The 26186-nt window shown below is 42.2% G+C and overlaps 2 protein-coding genes across 3 annotated transcripts in view; both read left to right on the forward strand.

The window, feature by feature from the left end:
• The first annotated feature begins 1790 nt into the window (after nt 1-1790).
• LOC135524747 (E3 ubiquitin-protein ligase UHRF1-like) lies at nt 1791-14220 on the forward strand. 2 transcript variants are annotated; one of them, XM_064952538.1, is made up of 17 exons: nt 1791-1924; nt 3213-3375; nt 3477-3743; nt 3980-4128; nt 5011-5226; nt 5462-5577; nt 9830-10016; nt 10497-10620; nt 10790-10897; nt 11070-11174; nt 11337-11443; nt 11866-12028; nt 12188-12325; nt 12421-12544; nt 12767-12918; nt 13253-13351; nt 13456-14220. In XM_064952538.1, exons 2-17 carry the CDS (start codon nt 3223-3225, stop codon nt 13600-13602), a joined length of 2355 nt encoding a protein of 784 aa, XP_064808610.1. In that variant the 5' UTR covers nt 1791-1924; nt 3213-3222; the 3' UTR covers nt 13603-14220. The 2 variants fall into 2 exon arrangements, with proteins under 2 accessions (XP_064808610.1, XP_064808611.1); XM_064952539.1 differs by having other exon boundaries at nt 3218-3375.
• A 1599-nt stretch (nt 14221-15819) lies between these two features.
• The window catches only part of LOC135525058 (lysine-specific demethylase 4B-like), an 82075-nt gene continuing 71708 nt past the window's right edge, over nt 15820-26186 (forward strand). Inside the window, 4 exon segments of the mRNA XM_064952822.1 lie at nt 15820-15974; nt 22244-22527; nt 22716-22891; nt 23269-23383. Coding sequence (XP_064808894.1) covers nt 22258-22527; nt 22716-22891; nt 23269-23383 — 561 coding nt within the window. The 5' untranslated portion in view covers nt 15820-15974; nt 22244-22257.

Consider the following 26186-nt stretch of genomic DNA (forward strand, 5'->3'; position numbering starts at 1 on the left):
ACATAGTTCCAACCCGTCTGTTGGCCTATCACAGCAGAGGCTGAGCGTAGTTTAGACTTTGCTCAGCCTATCGCAGGCGCTCAGAATAGTCCTAATCTCTTGGCGCTTCTTGGAGTCCACCCTCTGTCGATGTATAGATTCTCACTGTTCTGGTGACATACCCTAATTTCTGCAACTACTCAGTTCCCGTTATCTGTTATTGTGTTATTCAGTATTTTCGAATTCAATCAAACCTTGTGATGAGCCTCCCCTCTCTGTACCTGATTAATCACAACTTTTTACAGCAAGTCACAGCATGTGCTCAATATTGTTACATACAAACACAAGGACAAAGCATCTGCTGGGCTATTATCTACAGTTTTGCAACATGCAGCAGTCTCAGCATGTTGCTCGGTCCTTCACACACACACACACACACACACACACACACACACACACACACACACACACACACACACACACACACACACACACACACACACACACACACACACCTGCTGTTCAAACAATTCAATCTTACGTGATATAGTAGTGGGTTATAGAGCATAGACATAAATCCTCACAGTTCACACATTGGAGTTGCTGGCCGTACTCTTGGCTGCAGAGTGGTTGGAGGTCAGGCCTCACAGGGTAGTCTGACTCCTGTGCAGCACTGATGAGCTTAAATTAATTTGTGTCTCGGAGCAGACAATATATATAAGAACAGTGTTTAAAAACAAATGGCAAGTTTTGTGGGAAAGGTGGAGGCAAGGAGGTTCTCAGGTAGGAAAGTGTAATGTGGCTGAGACTGGGACACACAAAGCTCAACAGCAAATTTAAATTGGAAGGAAAACATCCAAATGGGAGGTGTGATCAATGTGGAGACAGTGGAACATATTTCAGAGGCAGCAATATGGGAGGGAAAGGCAGAGTCTGTTATTAGAATTAAGTAATGGTGTTGAAGAGCCAAGCTTAAGTGAACTGCTGAGAAAATCTTCAGGGGATGTAGTTTTTAATTATGTATTTCGTTTCCTTAGGGAGATGAGAATAATGGGTCTGATTTTTTTTTTTTAAACCTTCCTCGTCTTTGGTCCACACTCCAGTCCAGTTGTTGATGGTAATGCACCTTAAAGTTAAATCCATAGAAATCCATAGAAGAACCCACGCTATCACGCTGTTGTGGTAAGATGAACAATGGCGTTTGAAGCAGGGTGCTGTCCTTTAAAACAAGGAATGAATCGTTTTGGTGCTGGGTTGGATGAAAGGCATGAATATAAAACATTATTTAGGGCATCGGGAGGTTTTCCTTTAACTGTGAACAAAAACAGGAGGTTTTATGTTATTTTGTTCACACTTGGCATGATATTCTCCCGCCAAACTAAACAACAGGACAGGAACACTGGATGCACATCACGGAACATCACGCTCTGGCAGTACATGGCTGTGACCATCAAGTTTGCTATGAGAAAGTCGTTTTTTCAGTTTGAAAAAATCACATAGATACATTTGACAGAAAAAATGCACAAACGTTTGCTGTCGATCTGTCATGTCGCAGGCATAAAGTTGTGTTCAAAGGTTGTAGATCACAGATCTGTTTCTGTGGTTGAGTAATAAAAAAAATTGACCGTACAATCAATCTCGCGCCAAAATCCTCGTTAGAGGGAAAGCCAGCGAGACCCTAGTTTCGCGGGCTGAGGCTAAGCTCCGCTCACAGTTTTGATTGACAGGAATTACAGCCCACCAGAGAGAAATTCAAAATGGTAATAGCCAATAGCGGAAAGAAGGCGGCGACATTCACTGGTTGAAGGAGTCGTATTGATTGAGTCCTCTAAAAACAGTCTACAGAAGAGTTGTGCGTTTGATTTAGAAGTAGTATAGGATTACGTTTTTCACGGTTTAATAAACGTCATAATTATTTGCATTTGTAAGAAAAGAAGAAAAACAGGTAACGTAATGTTTCTTCTTTGGTCAAGTTTACATTTTTTTATTTGGAAAGTTGCCTAGCTAACTTGGTACAGTGATTGCCTCGTTCCAACCAGTTAACTTTTGATAGTGAATTATTAATATTATAATTTCACTCGACAGTTTGCATGGTAACTTACGTGTCCGTGTGTTTTCAATGTAAAGATAATCTTTCCTTTGGTTAACTAAATTGTAGCAACTACAACGTATTAGTTGATGTTGTAGCTAACGTTAACTAGCTAGCTAGGCTAATGTAACGTGGTGTGTTGTCAATGTCGATTAACGTTACTATCAGTGTACTATTTGTTACTATGGTGGCTGATAACGTTGTCTATAGTTAGTTACAACATTTCAATGGCTAATCCCATTTACAGTCGCTGTTAACCTACGTTAGTATGACTTCTTAGCTAGTTAGTTCTAATTTACTAAGATGCTTGCTTAACGTTAGCTATTGCAAAAAACATGTTTGTTTACGACGGCTAAATATGACCGATCTTGTTTATTTAATGTTAGCGTTAACGTTACTTGTCCACCAGCCGAGAAAACGAAACAGCGCGCTTTTTTGAATCATAGCTAGCGAATTATTACATTAAATTACCTGATTTAAAATGTTTTTTTTGTTAGTCAATTAAAATAACTAGCTGCTTGTCAATTGTTTCCCAATATTGTTTGATTCGTTTGTGTAGCAAGCTAACCAGCCAACAATAGTAAGTCTAAGGAACAGGTCAAGTATAGTAACAGTAGTCGTTACTGCCACAACAATGTGTAACTCATCCCAGCTGACCCGATAGAACCAGCCTCCACCCAGCTGAACACACAGCTTCGCCAGCTAATGTAAAATAAAAACGAATTATATATATTTATTTCATACTGTCTACCATAGCAATTCTATTCAAGTTTTGAGACGGTCATATGTGCGCTTGGAAAATTGTCAGGAAGCGAAGCCACGTTGTTTGATACAAGCGCTGCCTTCGCGCCAGGATGAGGTCGCAATAGCTGCATTTAAAAGGGTAGGAGTGGCTTACTCACCCAGTTTCCCGCACTGTTAAAATCAGCATGGCATGTTGGTTGAATAATCCCCCAGTCATTGAATGGAATTTGGGGAAGTATTTATTCAAATAATTAAATAATGAATGATTGATCCACTTGATCAATAGTTGGTACAGTAATACTCAAAGGAAAGTGGGAGAAAAACATTGAATGGTGCTGCTTTTGAAGCTCAAATGATGCAATGCTGCCTTTAACTCCCAGTTTGGCTCCCCTTTGCACAGGGCAGCTGCAATGTGGATTCAAGTGCGCACCATGGATGGCAAGGAGACTCATCGGATCGACTCCCTGTCCAAACTTACCAAGGTGGACGAGCTGCGCCTCAAGATCTTGGAACTCTTTAAGGTTGACCCAGAGAAGCAGAGGCTTTTCTACCGGGGAAAGCAGGTGGGGCAGATGGATACTTTACTGTTTAATTCAGTTACAACCGTGTTGCTGGAGTCCTTAGTAATCATGTCTGAATGAATATGTTCTGTTTCTGGTCCCAGATGGAGGACGGCCACACAATCTTTGATTACAACGTGGGTTTGAACGACATAGTGCAGCTGCTTGTTAGACAGGCCGCGCCCCCTGCTGCTGTCCTCAAAAGCAAGGACAAAGAGGCCGAGCTGTCCGACTCTGACTCTGGCTGTAGCTCTGCACAGAGTGAGTCAGACAAGAGCTCCACCCACGGGGAGGCTGAGGTGCAGGCAGCTGGCACCTCCACCCAAACCGACTTGCCAGACCTGGTCGACCCCGGCTTTGGCTGTTACAAGGTAAACACAGGGCAGATCTACAAAAGCCCTAGTATTTGCTGTACTGGTGTCACTTGATGGGGTGAAATTATGCTTTTAACTTAAAATCAAAAATGGCATTTGCGTTAATATTTTGGAGTTATTGAATTGGGGTTGAATATAATAGCTAGTCTTAATTTGAAGTTTGCAAAACATAAGTTTAAAAAAAATTAATTCAGCAGTGTCAATATCAACTTTGTAATTTCTCCCCCCCCCAGATTAACGAGTTTGTTGATGCCAGAGACTTGAACATGGGTGCCTGGTTTGAGGCCCAAATTGTGAACGTTACAAAGACATCTGGAGAGGAGGGCTCTGACATGAACCCCAGCGAAGAGGAAGTTATTCACTACCATGTCAAATATGAAGAGTGAGCATTTTATCAAGTATTTTATATTTAAAGATCGGATGGATAGGTCATGCCTCACTGTTGAATGTTAACCTCCGCAAACATGTATAGAAAACACGTGTTCATGTGGAACTGATTGATGTTTAGTAAAGAGGTGGACCAATGGGGAAATTGATTGGCCATGTCCCAATTCTCTCCTTCCTCCCAAAAGGTGCACTTGTTCACTTCCCTTTACTGATTTTTAAAGGAAATGACTGGTATAAGAAATGTTGTGATACTCTCACTAGCCCAGGTCTCCACCCATCTAATGCTTTTAGATTTTGTGTGAAGTAGTGAACGAGTGCACACTTCACAGGGATCGACATTAACTCTTGTCTGGGACATTTAAAAAATATATATTTGTTTGATGACAATATAGATTTAAGTAGTACAAATGGACAAGTATATTTATATAAAAAAAAAAAAAAGTTTAATCTTTGCACAATATCAAAGTTACTTATCAGAGAGCCAACATTGGAATAATATTCAAATCTGTTTTTATGTAGGCCAACATGTATAAAATAAAAAAGTTTAAAAAAAGCCCACAGGACAAATTGTAGGTGATATGCATGTTGTCAAAACAATGCAGACGAATTGCAAATATTTGTGCTTGATAATTTGTACACTACTATGCCACATTGTTTTGCCTGCCAGTGTGTAAAAACCAGAGGTACATTTGAAATTAACAATTTGTATTACTCCAATGTGCCCACAGCAGTCAAGTCCCTCAGAATTCAAATACTACTTTGAGCTGCTTCTGTTCTATCAGATATGTCAATCAGCTTACAAAAGCCCCATTATGTAGGAAGCACCTGCCGTGTGCATCGGAGCTGAATACTGACACTGCCTCTGTGTGGTCTCTAGCTACCCAGAGAATGGTGTGGTGCTGCTGCATTCCAAGGATGTGCGCCCGCGTGCTCGCACTGTCTACCAGTGGCACCAGCTAGAGGTGGGCATGGTGGTCATGGTCAACTTCAACCCCGACGATCCCAAGGAGCGCGGCTACTGGTACGATGCCCAGATCCAGAGGAAGAGGGAGACACGCACCGTGCACGAGATCTACACCAAAATACTGCTCGGGTAATAATTGGTCCTGTTCGTCTCTGCTTTAATAAACAAAAAGATAGAGTACATTGTCTCCCATAGCGTAATTCAATAGTGTGCTTCTATTGATTACTTGTTTTATATTATCTACACGGTATAGATTGCACTTTTGTATTTTGTTGATGTCATAGTTTTCCATTGGCCATGTATAGCATTTTGTTTGCACAGTAGTACCATGACGATTATCCGAAGAGCTTGTGTTTTATTTCAGGGATGCCGGTGACTCTCTGAATGACTGTAGGATCATGTTCTTGACTGAAATTTACAAAATCGAGGAGCCTGGAGCATTGGATGGATCTGGAGTTGGATCTGACAGTCCATTGAAAAGTAAGTTGGAGCTGTTTAGCTGGATTTCATCGGCTGTATTCACTAGAAAGCAAACGGAACAAATCAAATTTATTTATATAGCCCTTCGTACATCAGCTGATATCTCAGTGCTGTACAGAAACCCAGCCTAAAACCCCAAACAGCAAGCAATGCAGGTGTAGAAGCACGGTGGTTTGAAAAACTCCCTAGAAAGGCCAAAACCTAGGAAGAAACCTAGAGAGGAACCAGGCTATGTGGGGTGGCCAGTCCTCTTCTGGCTGTGCCGGGTAGAGATTATAACAGAACATGGTCAAGATGGTCAAATGTTCATAAATGACCAGCATGGTCGAATAATAATAAGGCAGAACAGTTGAAACTGGAGCAGCAGCACGGCCAGGTGGACTGGGGACAGCAAGGAGTCATCATGTCAGGTAGTCCTGGGGCATGGTCCTAGGGCTCAGGTCCTCCAAGAGAGAGAGAAGGAGAGAATTAGAGAACGCACACTTAGATTCACACAGGACACCGAATTGGACAGGAGAAGTACTCCAGATATAACAAACTGACCCCAGCCCCCCGACACATAAACTACTGCAGCATAAATACTGGAGGCTGAGACAGGAGGGGTCAGGAGACACTGTGGCCCCACCCGAGGACACCCCCGGACAGGGCCAAACAGGAAGGATATAAATAGTCAATGTAAATAGTCCGGGTGGCCATTTGATTAAATATTCAGCAGTCTTGTGGCTTGGGGTAGAAGCTGTTAAGGGGCCTTTTGGTCCTAGACTTGGCGTTCCGGTACCGCTTGCTGTGTGGTAGCAGAGAAAACATTCTGACTTGGGTGACTGGAGTCTTTGACAATTTTTTGGGCCTTCCTCTGACACCCCCTAGTATATAGGTCCAGTGATGAACTGGGCTGTACGCATTACCCCCTGTAGTGCCTTACACCATGCCCAAACCGGACGTGTTGCGAACATTGCAAAATAAATGTACACACGTTTTCCATCATTGCACCCACACTGCTCACGCGCTCCAACGAGCGTCTGCGTTGCCAGGCGCTAAAATTGGAGTTGATTCTATTTGTGACATAGGAGAGGCAGGACTTGAAGCGCGTTCTCTACTCATTGGTTTTTAGGAACATATACCCACTTGGGTGATTGAAAGATTAACTGAGGTCTGTTGTGGTAATGCACCTTATTATGAAAGTTAATTGCCATATAAAGTCCAAAGAAAAAGAAGCCTGGAAGGAGGAGAGATGACTAGAAACTATTCGGTTGACCGTTTTATGTGGGGATTAAGTATCGGAGTAGAGGACCTGGTGTTACGGTTGGATGCCGAGCAGTTGCCATACCAGGCGGTGATGCAACTGGTCAGGATGCTCTCAATGGTGCAGCTGTAGATCTTTTTGAGAATCTTTTCAGTCTCCTAGGGGGAAAAGGTGATGTCGGCTCTCCTTTTCCTGTTGTCCACAATCTTCTACTTTGTCTTGCTCACATTGAGGGAGAGGTTGTTGTCCTGGCACCACACGGCCAGGTCTCTGACCTCCTCCCTGTAGGCTGTCCCGTCGTTGTCGGTGATCAGGCTTACTGTTGTCGTCAGCAAACTTAATGATGGTGTTGGAATTGTTTGGCAACGCAGTCGTGGGTGTACAGGGAGTACAGGAGGGGATTAAATACACGCCACTGTGTTTGAGGATCAGTGTGGCGAATGTGTTGCTGCGTACCCTTACCACCTGGGGGAGGCCTGTCAGGAAGTCCAGGATCCAGTTGCAGAATAAGGTGTTTAGTCCCAGGGTCCTTCGCTTAGTCATAAGCTTTGTGGGCACTGTGGTGTTGAATGCTGAGCTGTAGTCAATGAACAGCATTCTCACATAGGTATTCCATTTGTCCAGGTGGGAAAGGCAGATTTTTATCTGTTGGGGTGGTATGTGGATCTCGGGTTTCTGTAATGATGGTGTTGTGAGCCATGACCAGCCTTTCAAATCACTTCATGGCTACTGACGTGAGTGCTATGGGGCACAAGTCAATTAGGCAGTCCCTGGGAAGTTAACCTATGTGGGCACAGGGACTATGGTGGTCTGCTTGAAACATGTTGGTATTAGACTTGGACAGGGAGAGGTTGAAAATGTCAGCGAAGATGCTTGCCAGTTAGTCCACGCATGCTTTGAGAACACGTCCTGGTAATGCATCTGGCCCTGTGGCTTTGTGAATGTTGACCTGTTTAAAAGTCTTCCTCACACAGTCGTCCGGAACAGCTGGTGCTCTCGTGTATGCTTCAGTGTTGCTTGCCTCAAACAAGCATAAAGGGCATTTAGCTCGTCTGGTAGGCTCGTGTCAATGGGCAGCTCGTGGCTGGGTTTCCCTTTGTAATCTGTAATAGTTTGCAAGCCTTGCCACATCCAACAAGTGTCACAGCCAGTGTAGGGGGATTCAATCTTAGTCCTGTATTGACACTTTGCCTGTTTGATGGTTCATCTAGTTCCGGATTTGTGTCCCTCTCCTTGAAAGTGGCGGCTCTCACCTTTTAGCTCGGTGCGGATGTTCCCTGTAATCCATGGCTTCTGGTTGGAATATGTACGTACGGTCACTGGGGACGACGTCGTCATTGATGAAGCCGGTGACTGAGGTGGCATCCAAAGCCATTGGATGAATCCCGTAACATATTCCTGTATGTGCTCGCAAAACGGTCCTGAAGTGTAGCATCCGCCTCAGCTGACCACTTCCGTATTGAGCGAGTCACTGGTACTTCCTGCTTTAATTATTGCTTTTAAGCACAAATCGGGAGGATAGAATTATGCTCAGATTTGCCAAATGGAGGGTGATGGAGAGCTTTGTATGCGTCTGTGTTTGGAGTAAAGGCGGTCTAGGATTTTCTTTTCCCTGGTTGCACATGTGACATGCGGGTAGCAATGAGGTAAAAAGGATTTAAGTTTGCCTGCATTAAAGTCCCCGGCCACTTGGAGCACCGCGTCTGGGTGATCATTTATTTTTGTTTGCTTATGGCCTTATACAGCTTGTTTGAGTGCAGTCTTAGTGCCAGCATCTGTTTGTAAATTGAAGTATCAACACATTTTATACACTGATGTAAATAATTGACCTGCACTCAATACACAGATGCAGTGATAGCGCAGTATTTTCTATTTTGTGACAAACGGCCTACGTGTTTAGTCTTCTCGTGTAGGGTTCCGTGCATTTACCAGCCTGATTTTCATGAAGGATTAGGATACATGTAAATAACATGCAGAGTTGCAAATGTTCTGCAGGCTGAAATTAGGCTATAGTTCAATGTTGGAGGCAGATGTTAGAAAACGACATACACATACTATTGTTACCATAGAGACTGGGATTAATCTTGACATTCTTCGATCCAGCACGAGATTCATTTTTAGTTATGATGGCTGCACAAATCAACATGTTCTTATTTTATTTTTATTTTTTTCAAAGTGCTTACTGAGCATATTTAGTTTGCTTGTGCAGATTCATCCAAAACATTGTTTGTAACTGGAATTTCCAGGCAAACGAAAAACGGAGAGCAGTCGTTGATAATGTCAATCAAAGATTAGCCCAGTTTAATACTAGAATTTAGGGAAATGCCTTCAATAGCATAGAAAATATCTCACTGGCCTCTTTGAGACAGGCCCTTTAGTCTAATACAAGGCTCTAACCCTGTTCCTGGAGAGCTACAGTCCTGTAGGTTTTCACTCCAACCATTATCAAGCCAACCTAATTTCTAATAATTACCTGGTTTATAAGCTGAATCATGTTAGTTACAACCTACAGGAGGGTAACTCCAGGAACAGGGTTGGTGAGTCCTGGTCTAATCAGACGGTATCAAATGTTCTCTAAACATCAGCCTGAGAGGCTTGTACGAAGTCAAAACAGTACTGTGACTTTGCAAGCTGCTACAGAATCACATTCATAATGTCATCAATACTATAACATTCAGTGTGTCCTTGTGTCTTCAGTAACTGACGTCAATCACTATCAGATGATATGAGAACAACCCATAACATTCAATATCAAGTCTAGTGACCATCAACCCCAACACACATCACTGTCACAAACAGAACACTGGAAATCTTGTGTGTTGCAGAAATGGAAAATGTGTGGATATGCTAAGCAATTGTGAACTATTCTTAATTAAATATGAACTTTATTCATCTTAAATATTCCCAGTACACACACACATGCATCTCCTACTGAAGGGTTTACAGTACTCATCTTAACGTTTACAAGTCAACGGGCTGACATTGTCTTCGCTCCTGTTTTTACTCCAGGGTCAAACGGACCCGAGTGCAAACACTGCAAAGATGACCTCAAAAAGAACTGCCGCTGGTGCAACTGCCACGTTTGCGGTGTGAAGCAGGACCCTGACAAGCAGCTGCTGTGTGATGAGTGTGACATGGCCTTCCACATCTACTGCCTTAACCCCCCACTGACCAGCCTCCCCGATGATGATGACTGGTAAGTATACTACAGTACTGATGTCTGTGCTGGCAGTCTGTCTGGCCAGTGCCCCCTTCGAGAGCTGCTTATGTGACCGTCTTAGTCATGCCATTGATTCAGATGGCACTTGAAGCATGTTTCTAAATGGAGTTTGATGTGATTTCGGGCTGTTTATTTGGCAAATTTGAATTGAGTATTAATCATTAGTTTGTTTCTACTGTGAGCTGTACTGTCCAAATTACTTGGAAGAAAAAGTCTCTGTACAGGGAGCACCCACAGGTGCTGGTGTTGCTCCCCCTGGTCTCCAAATCTGTGCTTCAGTGAAGTGTGGTCTGTTACCTCTGCATTGGGGGAGTTGTCTTCTCTCCGACATGTATTCAGCAGACCAGAACAACATTGCCCATATTAACACTACACGAGCCATGCAGTGGCTTTATACTGCATCATTTATTTTTGATGTCCTATTCCCTGCTTGCTCTAACCTCTGTATTTATCTAGGTATTGTCCCGAGTGCCGCAACGATGCCAGTGAAGTGGTCCTAGCAGGAGAGAAACTCAAGGACAGCAAGAAGAAATCCAAGATGGCGTCCGCTAGCTCAACCAGCCAGCGAGACTGGGGAAAGGTAAGCACATTGAGGAATGTTGATGGGTGGATCTACCTCTTAGTGAAATAGCAGAGGTATAATTTTGGGTCCTGAGACATCATACACCCAGTTACCCTTCTGAACTTGTTGTTGTTAGTTTAGTAAACTGTGTATACCTGTGTTTTTACACGACCTCTTCTCCTATCAGGGCATGGCTTGTGTCGGCCGCAGCAAGCAGTGCACCATCGTGCCCTCAAACCACTACGGCCCAGTCCCTGGGGTCCCCGTTGGAAGTATTTGGAAGTTTAGGGTCCAGGTGAGTCACTTCTGTTTGCAACAGGCTGAAAAGGAAAGTCTTAACTGCAGTAACTGTCAAAGGGAGTCTTGTGGGTGGCGAATGTGGATTTGATTGAATGAACCCCTTAGGGTTTGTTGTGATGGCTGTCGGTTCTGGTAGGTTGTTCTCTGACATTATACACTGTGTACAGGTGAGTGAGTCTGGTTGCCACAGGCCACATGTAGCTGGGATCCATGGGAGGAGCAACGATGGATCTTACTCCCTAGTGCTGGCAGGGGGTTATGAAGACGACCAGGTACATAGGCTCTCTTCCATATTTTTCCTTCACTACATGTGCCCATAATTTACATAGTTAAAAAAGTAAATGGAAGATTAAGTGACGAGATGTAACGGAATGTTGTGAACACCTTAAGCATTAAAGTCACTGTGCAAATTCTGGTTTTCAATTGGTTCCCAGGATAATGGCAACGAGTTCACCTACACCGGCTCAGGAGGACGAGACCTGTCTGGCAACAAGAGGACAGCCGAACAGTCCTGTGATCAGAAGCTCACCAATATGAACCGGTAAGTCTCTGCACAGAGAACACCCACTGATGCTGGTATACCTCCCCTGGTCTCCATGTCTGTGCTACAGTGAAGTGTTGTATGTTTCCTCTTCTCCTACATGTATTCATCAGACCAGCACAACTTTCCCCATGCCACTATTAACGCTCCGTATGTGATAGTGGTTTGAATGAGGTTGGAATGGGTAGAAGCCTGGGCTTTGCATGTCTTTGCCTCGAGCTTTAGGTTGACTGTTTTTAACAATCATGACCTGTTCTAACAATTCACCTTTTATTGTATTCAGTATTATTCAAGTAAGACATCTTATTTGCTGTTTAAACTGTCTAATGTATTTTGAGTGGGTTTTGACATGGATTATTCACTGCCATCCACAATTTGATTATCATTTGAATGACCCAATCCTCATTTGCCTGTATGACCAGAGCTCTGGCTCTGAACTGCAACGCGTCGGTGAACGAGAAGGACGGGGCCGAGGCCAAAGACTGGAAGGCAGGCAAGCCGGTCAGGGTGGTGCGTAGCTCCAAGGGCCGCAAGCATAGCAAGTTCAGCCCTGAAGACGGCAACAGATACGACGGCATCTACAAGGTGGGAATGCCCAGGCATGAAATGAGGATGTTGAATCTGAAATTAATTTCAAAATGAAAATACTGTGTATTGTTACACCCTGAGCAATTCACAAGCCTGCATCCTTTGTCTTGTCCTGTGGTTCCATGTTGACTGAACAAATTCACTCATCTCTTCCAGGTGGTGAAATACTGGCCAGAGAAGGGCAAGTCCGGCTTCCTGGTCTGGAGGTACCTGCTCAAACGAAACGACGACGAGCCAGCGCCATGGACCAGGGATGGCAAGGAACGCATCAAGAAACTGGGACTCACAATGCAGGTAGACGCACGGATTATCCTGTTAACTGCAGCTCTTTCCACTATGCCTTTCTATAACTCATTTTGATGAGTCTACATCCTTTTGATATTTTGTAGTATCCTGAGGGCTATCTGGAGGCCCAGACTGCCAAGGAGAAGGAGAAGGAAAACAAGGAGAAGGAAAATGAGGTGACTGAAACACCCACCAAAGGAAAGCGGAAGAGAAAGTCTCAGTCTAATGGTGGGTACTTTGTCAAAGTAGCTGCAAAATTAGCTATAGCCACACAAAATAAATTGGTAGCATTCAAATTTCCAACAGAATACAGGTGCAAATGGTTAATGAACACTATTCTCACTTTTACAATCACTAGTGGTATTGACCCTGGAGTAAGTTCTAAATGGGTGTCCATCTCTTTCTCCCAACTTTCTGTATCTATGCTACCTCTCCTAACCACTTTTGTAGCTGAAGAGAAGTTGTCACCAACCAAGGGAACTCCCAAGAAGATGAAAGTTGAGGCTTATAAACTGACCAAAGAACAGAAGGCTTGGGTCAAGGGTGACGAGTCCAACAGGAAGCTGTGGGGTGAAGCCATGGAGTCTCTGGCCCTTGGCCCGGTACGTCAGATTTCACACCATTGGGATGAATTTATTTACCCTTATCCAGATAAAATATCATCCTTTCTCAATGAGACTAATGCAAAGCCAATGACTCTTGATATGACCATCTGAAGCTTTAAAACCAGGCAAGCATTGATGTTAATGCTTTATCTTTTGATTGTCATCACTGGTGGTGTACTGAGTATTGTCTTTATGCTATGTCCATTGAAGGGCTGATAGAAAGCATTAGAATGTGTAACATGACATGGTTTTGCAGCTTCTGCTTTTCCATGTCATTCTCCTCACCATGGGTTTGGATACTAGGTACTTAAGTTTACTTTTGCTTTCCCAGAAATTCCTGAACAAAGTTGAGGAAGTCTTCTCATGTATATGCTGCCAGGAAGTGGTCTTTCAACCTATCACCACTGAGTGCCAACACAATGTCTGCAGGGTAAGTTGATCTTCTTTGCTAGCCTTGACATTTTGCCTTTCTGTCCATTTTGAGTGCAAGAAAAGTAGACAAAAGATTGAAAGTTGCACTTTTCCTTTTTATAGGAATGCCTTCAGCGGTCTTTCAAGGCAGAGGTGTACTCATGCCCGGCATGTAGGCACGATCTGGGGAAAAACAACCCAATGACTGTCAACAATCCCCTCCAAGCCATTCTCAACCAGTTCTTCCCAGGATACAGCAGTGGACGGTGATAACTTGTTCCACATGCTTGACCAGCATGGAGACAACATGAACTGTGAGGGAAGTTAAGCATTTCAGTAAAGACAAATAATAACTTTTCCTAATATATTTTACAAATGTAACACTGTCTGTTTGGCGAAATGCCACCCCCTCTTCTCTGGTCCTATGTCATTAACTGTAGTTGATGTAATTAAGCTGCCTTGATCAAATGTATCTGTAACATTAATGTTCTTCTGTTAACAATGCATTTTAACTTGAACTGCCAAAATTAATACACACGTCTAATTCCTTCAAGCACATGTGTTTTTTTTGTTAGAGGAGATAGACATGTTAATCAATTGCATACACTTTTATTTAGGAAACACTCCCTTATTGAATGTATTTTATATTCTAAGTTTGATGTCCAATAGAACTGGCCTGAACACATGTTTTTCTTAAGTGAAGCACAACTGAAATCTGTTAGCGACCCCATTTAAACAATTTTATTTTAAGTGTCGGTATGGATTTGTTATTGCCCCCCCCCCAAGTTATTTTTTAAATGTTTATAGAAATTACTTGTCATGGTGGATGTGAGGGTCATTTCAGTAACAAATGTGCTCGTTGTTTTGTGTGTTTACTCTTTTACAAAAGTTTTTACATTTATTTTCCCATGTGTAATCTGATGGAGTTAGTGAACATTTGATTTCAATTTGAGGGGAATCTATACCTTTCACTAATCTATACAATTATTGACTTTTGTTCCAATTTAATGTCATAATTATCCCATTTTTAATTGTCAAATGTATGTCACCTTAATCCTTTAACTGCTGTTGAAGCACACTGTTTCTGAACAAGCCCAAAGATGTCATGTGTAACCTTTACTGTTGTGCACAATTCCTGTTTAGGTGTCCCACAAAATGCTTTTGATTCAATGCAGGGCTATAGGACACTTAAAACACCTAGCTCTGTTAAACTTTTCTCTGGTGGTTCAACAGGAAATATTTAAGACCCAGAATTGAAATTTTGCTCAGTTTTATGTTTCTGCTTGTTCTTTTCCAATATTGCAAAATGAATGCCAGTGGCTGCAGATGTTAGTAATACCTCAAATTTACAATTTGCATAAACTGGAAATGTATATTTTCTAAAATTGTATATTTTTAGAATTGTTTTTTTTGATATGTAGTATTAGAAGTTACTTGCTTGCACACGTTTTTACCAAGTGCAGAATTTTCCAATAAACCTTTTTATAAAATAAAAATGAAAATTTGAATGTTACTTTTTTGCTAACAAAGGATGTAATGGTGCCTTTTTGTCCTAGGTGTCAGTTTTATGACCAGTCTTGAAAAAATAAAATGTGCAGGTATTTCTGTCCATTTTAGAACTGCATTTGAAACACTACTAAATCGACTCCAGCCACCCTAGTCAGACTGTTCTCTCTGCTACTGCACGGCAAGCTTCTAAACAGCTTGTCCCCCAAGCCATAAAACTCCTGACCGTCTAATCAAACGGATACTATTATTTGACTATTTGCACTGCCCCTCCCCCCTCCCGTTTTTACACGGCTGCTACTCTTAGCTATGTACAGATTGCCTCAACCGGTGCCACCACACATTGGAAATCATAGTTAATATACGGCCTTATGTTACATTTTTTGGGGCAAGCATTGCCTGAAATCCATGTTACTGGTTTTGGTTATAAGAACATTTACACGTATTTCTTTGTTGCAAAGTATACTACACTGTTTCTAAGAACATGGCCACATTTGGATCAACAGAACATTCCTTAAAATTAAAATAAAAAACAGTTCCGACTTCTGTAGTACAAGTTCCCATTTTGGTTGTTTCCACTCGTTACCACAGCCACAAAGTCTGTTTGCTTTCGTAAAAATATGAAAACAATTTGCTTGTTGGTGTTCTAATTTAAGCGTTAGCCATACGGTTAGCATTGTGTTCAAGTTTAGGGTTAAGATTAGGTTTGAAATCCGATATTAGGAAAATAGATTGTAGAAAGAGGCGGGGTTTATGACTTTGTGGCTGGGGTAACTAGCGACGACCCATCTTGGAACCATTTTCGTTTTGATATCGTAAAATGACGCTTCCTGGAGGTTAACCCTTTTCACAACCGGAAAATGTGCTGCCCAGTTCGTTCTGCCTTATTGGTTCATATAGCAATATATCAACGAGGTCATCCAAACAAATCCACAGAACGCATCCAGTGAACGCCTACAAACCTAATCTGGCCAATCACTGAGCTGAAACGTCGTGAAGGAGGCGTGAGGCCTAGCTCTCCTGTATGCAACCAGCTAGCTAAAGCTCTAAAAGATAATCGATCGTGTGTGGATTTTATAAAACGTGAAACATCGATTGAGTAAAATAAAGAAAAGGAACATATTTTGCTGCAGGAGGTAACGTTGAATGATTTGCTTATTTTTGGGGGGCTCAAGTGCACCGAGATACGTGTTATTTCCAATGTGATCTAAACAGTTGTAGCTAGCTAGTTAGCCAGCGACGGTGCCTGTTTTGTTGACTTGTATGGATGGAATGGGGGAAGGAAGCCTGCGAGCGGAGGACTGGCTGTCAAAACTCCCAAAACGGCCATTCTCGACAGTTGCAATTGGTGTTAGCTTACAACTATTATACAACTATTACTAACTAGTTACGTTAACTACATAACATTTTGTTTTGTTTCTAGGCGCGGGCTAACTTAACTAGTTTTAATTGCATACATCGGACACCCATATAGCTAGCATGCAGTGCTGACATAAGTGACACTAACGTTACACAGTCGTTTTTTGATCGATCCATAGCATGCACTATTTTCCTAGCTTAGTCGCTACTGTTAATTCTGAATATCGAGGTTGCTTGCTAGCTGCCTGTGTCACGACGGTCAGCATACGCTTGCAGGCGAACAATTAACTTATTGTAACTAGTTTAGCTGAGAAGCACTTTTCGTTACCTAAGTTACTTTTTCGTAGCAGGTTTGGATACTGAGGTTAATGCTGTCCTAACCTGCTCCGAAAATCACTTTGCTTGCTAACATTACCTTGAAATGCTACAAATACCTTGAGCGTTATTCCTGTGAGTTTACAGTTGAGTAATTTAGCAGACACTCTTATCCAGAGTGATTTACAGTAGTGAGTGCATACATTTTCCTATTTGTTGGTACTGTTCCCCAGTGGGAATCGAACCCATAAAAATTACCTTGAAATACTTGCTAGCTATAGGAACTAGAAGCACAAGCATTTCGCTACACTCGCATTAACATCTGCTAACCATGTGTATGTGACAAATACAATTTGATTTGATTTAGCTAACGTATACTACAAATACCTTGAGCGTTATTCCTGTGAGTTTACAGTTGAGTAATTTAGCAGACACTCCTATCCAGAGTGATTTACAGTAGCGAGTGCATACATTTTCCTATTTTTTGGTACTGGTCCCCAATGGGAATCGAACCCACACCCCTGGCGTTACAGGTGCCATGCTCTACCAACTGAGCCACACGGTAAAATGCATGGTGAATAGCTAGTGGGATCAATGTGCCAGTTTTATCAGTGTACTAATACAATTGCTAGTTTGTTTGTGTAGCTAGTTGGCTAGCTAGTCAGACAGTTCCCCTGGCTTTGTTTTTGACAAAGCCAGCTGTATACTGTCTACGTGCGTCCTGCCATAGTTTTATGTATCACTCAGAAAAGTGTATAAAATAGTGAATTTAAGAACACACGTATTACTCAGTATAAAGACACTTGGAGAGGTGAAACAATAAGTAAAATAAGTTAATTTAAATGCTAAAATTTAGGCAATAAAATCAGTGTGTGAAGAACTGACAGGATAGACCAGTGTTTTTGATATTGGATTTTACATGTTTTTCTAATAACGTTGGGTATTATATTAGTACCAGTCAAAAAAAGTTTGGACACTTACTCATTCCAGGGATTTTACAATTTGTTTTACATTGTAAAATAATAGTGAAGACATCAAAACTATGAAATAACACATGGAACCAAATTTAAATATATTTTAGATTCTTTAAAGTAGCCACCCTTTCCCAGCTTTGCACACTCTTGGTATTCTCTCAACCAGATCATGAGGTAGTCACTTGGCATGCATTTCAATTAACAGATGTGCCTTGTTAAAAATACATGTGTGGAATTTATTTCCTTGATGCATTTGAGCCAATCAGTTGTGTTGTGACAGGGTAGGGGGGTATACAGAAGATAGCCCTATTTGGTAAGACCAAGTCCATTTTATGGCAAGAACAGCTCAAATAAGCAAAGAGAAACAACAGTCAATAATTACTTTAAGACATGAAGGTCAGTCAATCTGGAAAATGTTAAGTTTTAAGAGCTTTAAGTGCAGTCGCAAAAACCATCAAACACTATGATGAAACTAGCTCTCATGAGGACCACCACAGGAAAGGAAGTCCCAGAGTTACTTCTGCTGCAGAGGATAAGTTCATTAGTTACCAGCTTCAGAAATTGCAGTCCATATAAATGCTTCAGAGTTTAAGTAACAGACACATCTCAACCTCAACTGTTCAGAGTAGACTGTGTGAAGCAGGCCTTCATGGACAAATTGCTGCATAGAAGCCATTACCAAAGGACACCAATAAGGAGGAGAGACTTGCTTGGGCCAAGAAACACAAGCAATGGACATTAGACCCATGGAAATCTGTTCTTTTGGTCTGGGGTTTTTGGTTCCAACCGCCGTGTCTTTGAGACGCAGAGTAGGTGAACAGATGATCTCAGCATATGTAGTCACCACCGTGAAGCATGGAGGTGGTGTGATGTGGGCGTGCTTTGCTAGTGACATTGTTGCCGACTTATTTAGAATTCAAAGCACAGTTAACCAGCATGGCTACCACAGCATTCTGCAGCGATATGCCATCCCATCTGGTTTGCGCTTAGTGGGACCATCATTTTTTTTCAATGGGACAATAACCCAACACACCTCCAGGCTGTGTAAGGGCTATTTGACCAAGAAGGATAGTGATGGAGTGCTGCATCAGATGACCTGGCCTCCACAATCACCTGACCTCAACCCAATTGAAATGGTTTGGAATGCAGAGTGAAGGAAAAGCAGCCAAAAAGTGCTCATTATGTGTGGGAACTCCTTCAAGACAGTTGGAAAAGCTTCACAGGTGAAGCTGGTTGAGAGCCAAGAGTGTGATAAGCTGTCGTCAAGGCAAAGTGTGGCTACTTTGAAGAATCTAAAATCAAAAATATATATTTTGATTTAACACTTGTGGTTACTACATGATTCCATATGTGTTATTTCATAGTTTGATGTCTTATTCTACAATGTAGAAAAAAATGAAAAATAAAGGAAAACCCTTGAATGAGTAGGTGTCCAATCTTTTGACTGGTACAGTATATCTACAGTAATAAGACAGATCCTGCTCCCGTTGCCAGTTTGAGTCTTTGTTTAATAGCCTACTGATTAGGGCCCGGCAGGAAACAGAATTTGCCATACCGTCCTTCTCATCTCTGGATTTACGGTATTACAGGTTTATTACACAAGGGTCGCAAAAACAGCTAACACGTCTATTGGGTGTCTACCAGAATGCTAACAAAATTAGCATACGTAATATCTAATATCCACGGAGGCTGCTAGCTAAAAATGCTAATGAGCCTAAACGAGCAAATGTGAACGAGACATTGTGCAAATGAACAAAGTTTTGTCGCGTGCTTGTCTGAAGGAAGAACTGTACTGTCTCTGAAGCAGCATGTGTACACGCGGTGCCTGTGTGGAGTCGCTAGGGCGTCTTGAAGGAGTTCCCACATATAATGAGCACTTGTTGGCTGCTTTTCCTTCACTCTGCTAGAAGAGAGGAAATAAACGCAAGGAAATCAAGCAGTGGCAGATGTACACAACTCATCCAACGGGCATTAATTCCGCAAACACATCAGAAAGCGAACACTATGATGCCCGTCACATTATTTCAGTCAGTTTATTAGATAACTATCAAGTTAAACTCAAGGGTCGCGGTAATGCAGAAATGTTTTTCACGCAAATAAAAATAAAATGCATAATAAATAACTTGCTGCGTTTGGAAGCGCAGCTCTAATATGCTTCTTGTAATTTCTGCTCGCCATCAGACTAATTTCATGCTTCAGTTGCATTTCTCCACCCAGATGCAAATTCACAAACAGGCATTCTGTCAGCAGACAGCGCTCTGACTGAAGGAAGTGGAGCTACTTTTCTCTTGTACTTTTCTTGGTGTAGCCAGCCTACTATTCTCTGGTAAAATTAAAGATGACATTTTTTAAACAAAAAAAAAAACACTTTCGGAAATGTAGCTGGCTACATTCTTTCAATGATAAACATGAGCAATATGATGCCCATGCAAAAACATTAAGCTTATTTACTCGTGTGGCTTCCAACCATATAGCGTTGCACTTCTGTTATCTGATGAAAATGAAGCTATTTTCTTCTTATTGTTTTGCACTGTTTTATATGAAGGAAAACTATAGTTGCAAGTCCCTGAAATATGTTTATTGAAGCAAAAAACAGTTGACTTTCAATATAAAACGCGACCCATGTCAATACACAGCTGGACTCTGATCCCGCTGTGTCCCTTTGTGCTATTTGCAAACAAACACGTGACTGGCTCTACCGTTCTGGAGAGCCTCATAATGTGACAAGTGAAATGAAGAACGCGATCCGTTTTATGTCCTAACTTGTTGCACAAGTTTACTGCATTCATACTGAACAAAAATATAAACGCAACAATTTCAAAGATTTTACTGACTTAGTATATAAGGAAATCCAGTCATTTGCCCCCCCAAAATAATTAGGCCCTATTCTATGTATTTCACTTGCCTGGGAGTACAGATATGCACCTGCTTGTCACAGACAGCTTTTGCCTCATGCAGCGTTACACATCTCATTTGCATTGAGTTGATCAGTCAGTTGCTTGTGGAATGTTGTCCCACTCCTTCAATGGCTGTGTGAAGTTGCTGGATATGGTCAGGAACTGGAATATGCTGGCGTACACGTTGATAGAAAAGATCCCGACCATGCTCAATGGGCGACATGTCTGGTGTGTATGCGGGCCATTTGAAGAACTGGGACATTTGTCTTCCAGGAATTGTGTACAGATCCTTGCGACATGTGGCTGTGCATTATCGTGCTGAAACATGAGGTGATGTGGGCGGATTAATGGTGCGACCATGGGCCTCAGGAACTCATCACGGTATCTCTGTGCATTTAAATTGCCATAGTTAAAATGCAACTGTGTTCATTGCACGTAACTTATGCCTGCGTATACCATAACACCACCGCCAACATAGGGCACTCTGTTCACAACGTTGACATCCGCAAACCGCTTGCCCACACGACTCCATACACGTAGTCTGCGGTTGTGAGGCCGGTTGGATGTACTGCCAAATTCACTAAAACATGGTAAATAAATTAACATTAAATTCTCATTCTCTGGCAACAGCTCTGGTGGATATGCATGCAGTCAGCATGCCAATTGTAAACTCCCTTAACTTGAGATCTGTGGCATTGTGTTGTGTAACAAAACTGCACATTTTAGAGTGGCCTTTTATTGTCCCCAGAACAAGTCACACCTGTGTAATGATCATGCTGTTTAATCAGCATCTTGATATGCCACACCTGTTAGGTTGTTGGAAAATACTCACCAACTGCGATGTGAACACATTTGTGCACAGAATTTAAAATAAATACGCTTTTTTTATGGAACATTTCTGCCATCTTTATATTTCAGCTCATGTAACATGGGACCAACACTTTACATGTTGCGTTTTATATATTTTCCCAGTATAGTTGATTTTATTTAAATACATAGCGTCTGTCTATATATTTTTAAAACGTGTATTTGACCATATCGACCTGTTCTTTCGATTGTTCTCCGTCGACCTATAATTTTTTGTTGTTGTCTGGGACAGCCCTAGTCATGAGCCCGTTAAACAGCCGCCATTACATTAATAATGCAACATGTTTAGTGTCAACCTATAGTAGAGTTGAAAATGCGATGGAAATCCTTTATTATTTTTTACACCACATCATCACACACAAACTTTTATCAGCAACAAGTCAATTTGATGGAAACGCATCTCTGGTTGAATTTTTTATTTTTGTTATTTATGCAGCTTTTAGAATATTCGCATGAAAATCTGTCGCCAAGGACACATAGCTACTGATTATTTCCCCACCTAGAAAATCCTACAAAATTATTGCCTGACCGTCTCAATACCTTTTCTGATGCATTTCAAAAACCATACTTCCTTCTGTTTCAAATGCTTTTGAATGTACTGTCAGGCTGATGTGAAATAAACGGAAACATTTGCCGTTTGGCAACCCGTGCCCTAGTCACTGTTACCTAGGGTGGGGTTTTCGAGACTAGATACATATGAACCCAGGTCTGTCGGTGCCTTATTGGGCTCCCGGGGGGCGCAGCAGTCTTAGACACGGCATCGCAGTGCTAGAGGCGTCACTACAGTCCCTGGTTAGAATCCAGGCTGTATCACATCCGGCCATGATTGGGAGTCTCATAGGGCGGGGCACAATTGGCCCAGTGTCGTCGGGGTAGGCCGCCATTGTAAATAAAAATGTCTTAAATGACTTGCCTAGTTAAATAAAGGTAAAAATATAAATACAAATGTATTGCTTTTTTATTCTATTCGCTGTCATTCCTTTCTATTTCCAGTTCTACCTGCCACCATGTCGCTGGAAGCACCAGACATGGGCCAAGATCCTGCACCAGACATGTCCCCAGAACTAGCTGCAGATTCTGCTCCAGCCCCAGAATTAGCCCCTGAGCTAACACCAGATACAGCCCCAGAACTAGCTGCAGATTCAGCTCCGGTCCCAGTAATGAATCCAGGTTGTAAGATCATGACATTCCGGCCCACCATGGAGGAATTCAAGGACTTTGCCAAATACATTGCCTACATGGAGACTCAAGGAGCACACCGCGCAGGCCTGGCGAAGGTACACACACATCAGGACAGTTTAGTTTAAATTGCCAAACACTAATAATGCATCCTTGTATTGTTATTGCCTCTCCATCTCACTTGGTCACAGTTGTCTCTTTTCCCTTTCTTTCACTCTCGCCCCCTCACATCCTCTCTCACTCACTTACTTTCACATTTCCTCCCTCCATCCTGCCCTTCTTGCAGGTGATTCCCCCCAAGGGCTGGAAGCCACGGAAGTCGTATGACGTCATTGAGGAGATGACGATCCCTGCTCCCATCATGCAGGTGGTGACGGGCCAGTCAGGCCTCTTTACCCAGTACAACATCCAAAAGAAGTCCATGACTGTGGGGGAGTACCGCCAACTGGCCAACAGCAGAAAGTAGGACCTCGCATCACCCAGCTACTAGACATTCTACACCCATCGAGACCCATTCAGAATAATGAAGAAGATACATTACTGTTTTTTTTTTCACAGTGAAAACTAAAGAATAATTTATTCTCCCAGTTTACATTTTTTTTTTGTAGTTTAAAAACAAGTTTTATATAAAATGTTTTCTTTCCCAATCACAGCAATTTAGGTTACCACAGTTATGAAGAGTTGAGACCATTACAAATAGCACAGTACGATTGTGAACCTTTGATTTATCACTTTTCCATTGATATTATTGTGTTGCCTTTGTTATCGCCTGTTTCGCTGCTTTTCCCATTTTAATATCTGTCTGGTGAACTATAGACCTCTCCCCCCTCCACTCCCAGGTACTGTACTCCCCGACACAAGGACTTTGACGACCTGGAGAGGAAGTACTGGAAGAACCTCACCTTTGTGTCTCCAATCTACGGGGCTGACGTCAGCGGCTCCATCTATGACTCCGTAAGTCAGCCCAGGAACAAGCCTTGCTTATTAGACATGCAGACCTGCGAACATGCATGCATGCATTCTGCGTACCGAATACGCAATTCTCTGGCCATGTACGATCCAAGTTAAAAGTACGCTTAAATGAAAATGGGCTGATGCATATATTTTTTATAAAAAATAAATCCACTGAGTAAATCTAATATCCCGACTCTTGAGCTGCAACACGCAGACATGTACAGAGTTTTTATCAACAGACATGGAGATGAATATATAATTGTTCGACTAGCTGCCCCATGTCTGCCCCTCCTGTTTGTTGTGATGCTGAGTTTGCCCACTGTCAGCTGTACGTCAACACATGGACAAATCCCTTTTCCACTCGGTGTGTTGTGGAAAGGTCAACACTAATTGTTTCAAGTTAATGTTAGGGAACATAAGATGAACGCTCAGTGGGCTCTAAAATGGCAGAAGTTCACTCGCATTTGCTAGTGAAAGAAATGAAATGCAAATATGAGAAATAACTGGTCGTGTTTGTGCGAGTGTGATATACATTTAATTCCGCATCCTTTAGTTGGATTTTCCACTTAACATTACGAGGATCACGCAACCTGATAGACTGTAACTGTAATTACAACCGTATAGACTGTAACTGTAATTACAACCGTATAGACTGTAACTGTAATTATTATCCACGTCACAAAAAGCATTACAAAAGTATAATCAAAAATAAATATGAACGTCTTGGCGGCGGGGGGGGACCCCAATCGAGTTCCTGCACGCGTCTGGTACTCTTAAAAAGTTGGACAGGGTTGGCAGGGCTGCACATGGATTGTGAACATTAGTAATGTGTTTCTTATGGGACAAGTTCAAATAGTGCTTACCTCCCTGTTACTGTTTTCTTCTGTTTCACGCCATCTGAACACGACTCTGGCTTCGCATTCGGAAAGTGTTCAGACTCCTGAACCTTTTCCACGTTTTATTATAAAATGGATTAAATAGTTGTTGTTTTTTCCCGCCGCTCATCAATCTACAAACAAACCCCACAATGACAAAGCAAAAACAGTTTGTTTTTTTAGAAATGTTTGCATGTATTCAGACCCTTTTTACTCAGTACTTAGTTGAAGCACCTTTTGGGTATGACGCTACAAACTTGTCACACCTGTATTTGGGGAGTTTTTCCCATACTCCTCTGCAGATCCTCTCAAGCTCTGTCTGGTTGGCTGGGGAGTGTCGCTGCACAGCTATTTTCAGTCTCTCCAGAGATGTTCGATCAGGTTCAAGTCCGGGCTCTGGTGTGGACACTCATGGACATTAAGAGACTTGTCCCGAAGCCACTCTTGCGTTGTCTTGGCTGTGTGCTTCGGATCATTGTGCTGTTGGAAGGTGAACCTTGGCCCCAGTCTGAGGTCCTGAGCACTCTGGAGCAGATCTTCATCAAGGATTTAAAAAATACTTTTTTATTTATTCGCCCATCCGTTAAGAACAAATTCTTATTTTCAATGATGGCCTAGGAACAGTGGGTTAACTGCCTTGTTCAGGGGCAGAAGACACATTTGTACCTTGTCAGCTCGGGGATTCGATCTTGCAACCTTTCGGTTACTAGTCCAACACTCTAACCACTAGGCTACCCTGCCGGATCTCTCAGTACTTTGCTCCATTCATCTTTCCCTCAATCCTGACTAGTCTCCCCTTCCCTGCTACTGAAAAACATCCCCACAATAAAGTTCAATCTTGCTTTCATCAGACCAAAGAATCTTGTTTCTCATGGTCTGAGAGTCCTTTAGGTGCCTTTTGGCAAACTCTAAGCAAGCTGTCATGTGCTTTTTACTGAGGAGTGTCTTCCACTCTACTATAAAGTCTTGCTTGGTGGAATGTTGCAGAGATGGTTGTCTTTCTGGAAGGTTCTCCGATCTCCACAGAGGAGCTCTGTCAGTGACCACCGGGTTCTTGGTCACCTCCCTGACCCAGGCCCATCTCCCCCGATTGCTCAGTCTGGTCTGGTAGCCAGCTCTAGGAAGAGTCTTGCTGGTTTTAAACTTCTTCCATTTAAGAATGATGGAGGCCACTGTTCTTGGGGACATTCAATAATACAGAAATGTTTTCGTACCCTTCCCCAGATCTGTGGCTCGACACAATCCTGTCTCAGAGCTCTATGGACAATTCCTTCGATCTCATGGCTTGGTTTTTGCTCTGACATGCACTGTCAACTGTGGGACCTTATATAGACAGCTGTGTGCCTTTCCAAATCATTTCCAATCAATTTAATTTACCACAGTAGAACTCGAATGAAGTTGTAGAAACGTCTCAAGGACGATCAATGGAAACAGGATGCTGAGCTCAATTTCGAGTCTCTTAGCAAAGGGTCTGAATACTTATGTATAGAAGGAAGGTATTTCCGTTTTTATTTTTTACGAAATTAGCAATTATGTGTGTAGATGGAGGACATTTTGTGTTTAATCCATTTTAGAATAAGGCTGTAACTTAGCCAAATGTGGAAAAAGGGAAGGGGTCTGAATACTTTAAGAATGCACTGTAGTTACAAATGGTGTGGAATTCCTTAGTACTAAGTACCCAACAGTAACACCTGTTGAGAAGTTTTAATTAAAAATAGCTGAAATGTCATGTCTTCATGTGATGTGGCCTTGATACCATCTGGTGGTGAACATGTATTACTACATTGCCATTGATGTTCAAGGCCATCTTAGTCCTCATAGCAGTATAGCTATGTTATTCACTGGTATAAAGCTGAAGTACAATTGTGACAAACAAACAGTTTAACTCCATGTCTATAGGCTTGGCTTTTTTTCATTTAATTTATTTG

This window comes from Oncorhynchus masou, chromosome 31, assembly GCF_036934945.1.
Source record: "Oncorhynchus masou masou isolate Uvic2021 chromosome 31, UVic_Omas_1.1, whole genome shotgun sequence".
Classification (NCBI taxonomy): domain Eukaryota; kingdom Metazoa; phylum Chordata; class Actinopteri; order Salmoniformes; family Salmonidae; genus Oncorhynchus; species Oncorhynchus masou.

Bases quoted from the DNA above. Each gene is read 5' to 3' on its own strand.
- LOC135524747 (XM_064952538.1), top strand. From the start codon at position 3,223: ATGTGGATTCAAGTGCGCACCATGGATGGCAAGGAGACTCATCGGATC. The intron at 4,129-5,010 runs GTGAGCATTTTA...TGTGGTCTCTAG, and splicing joins TACCATGTCAAATATGAAGA to CTACCCAGAGAATGGTGTGG. The intron at 13,352-13,455 runs GTAAGTTGATCT...TCCTTTTTATAG, and splicing joins GCCAACACAATGTCTGCAGG to GAATGCCTTCAGCGGTCTTT.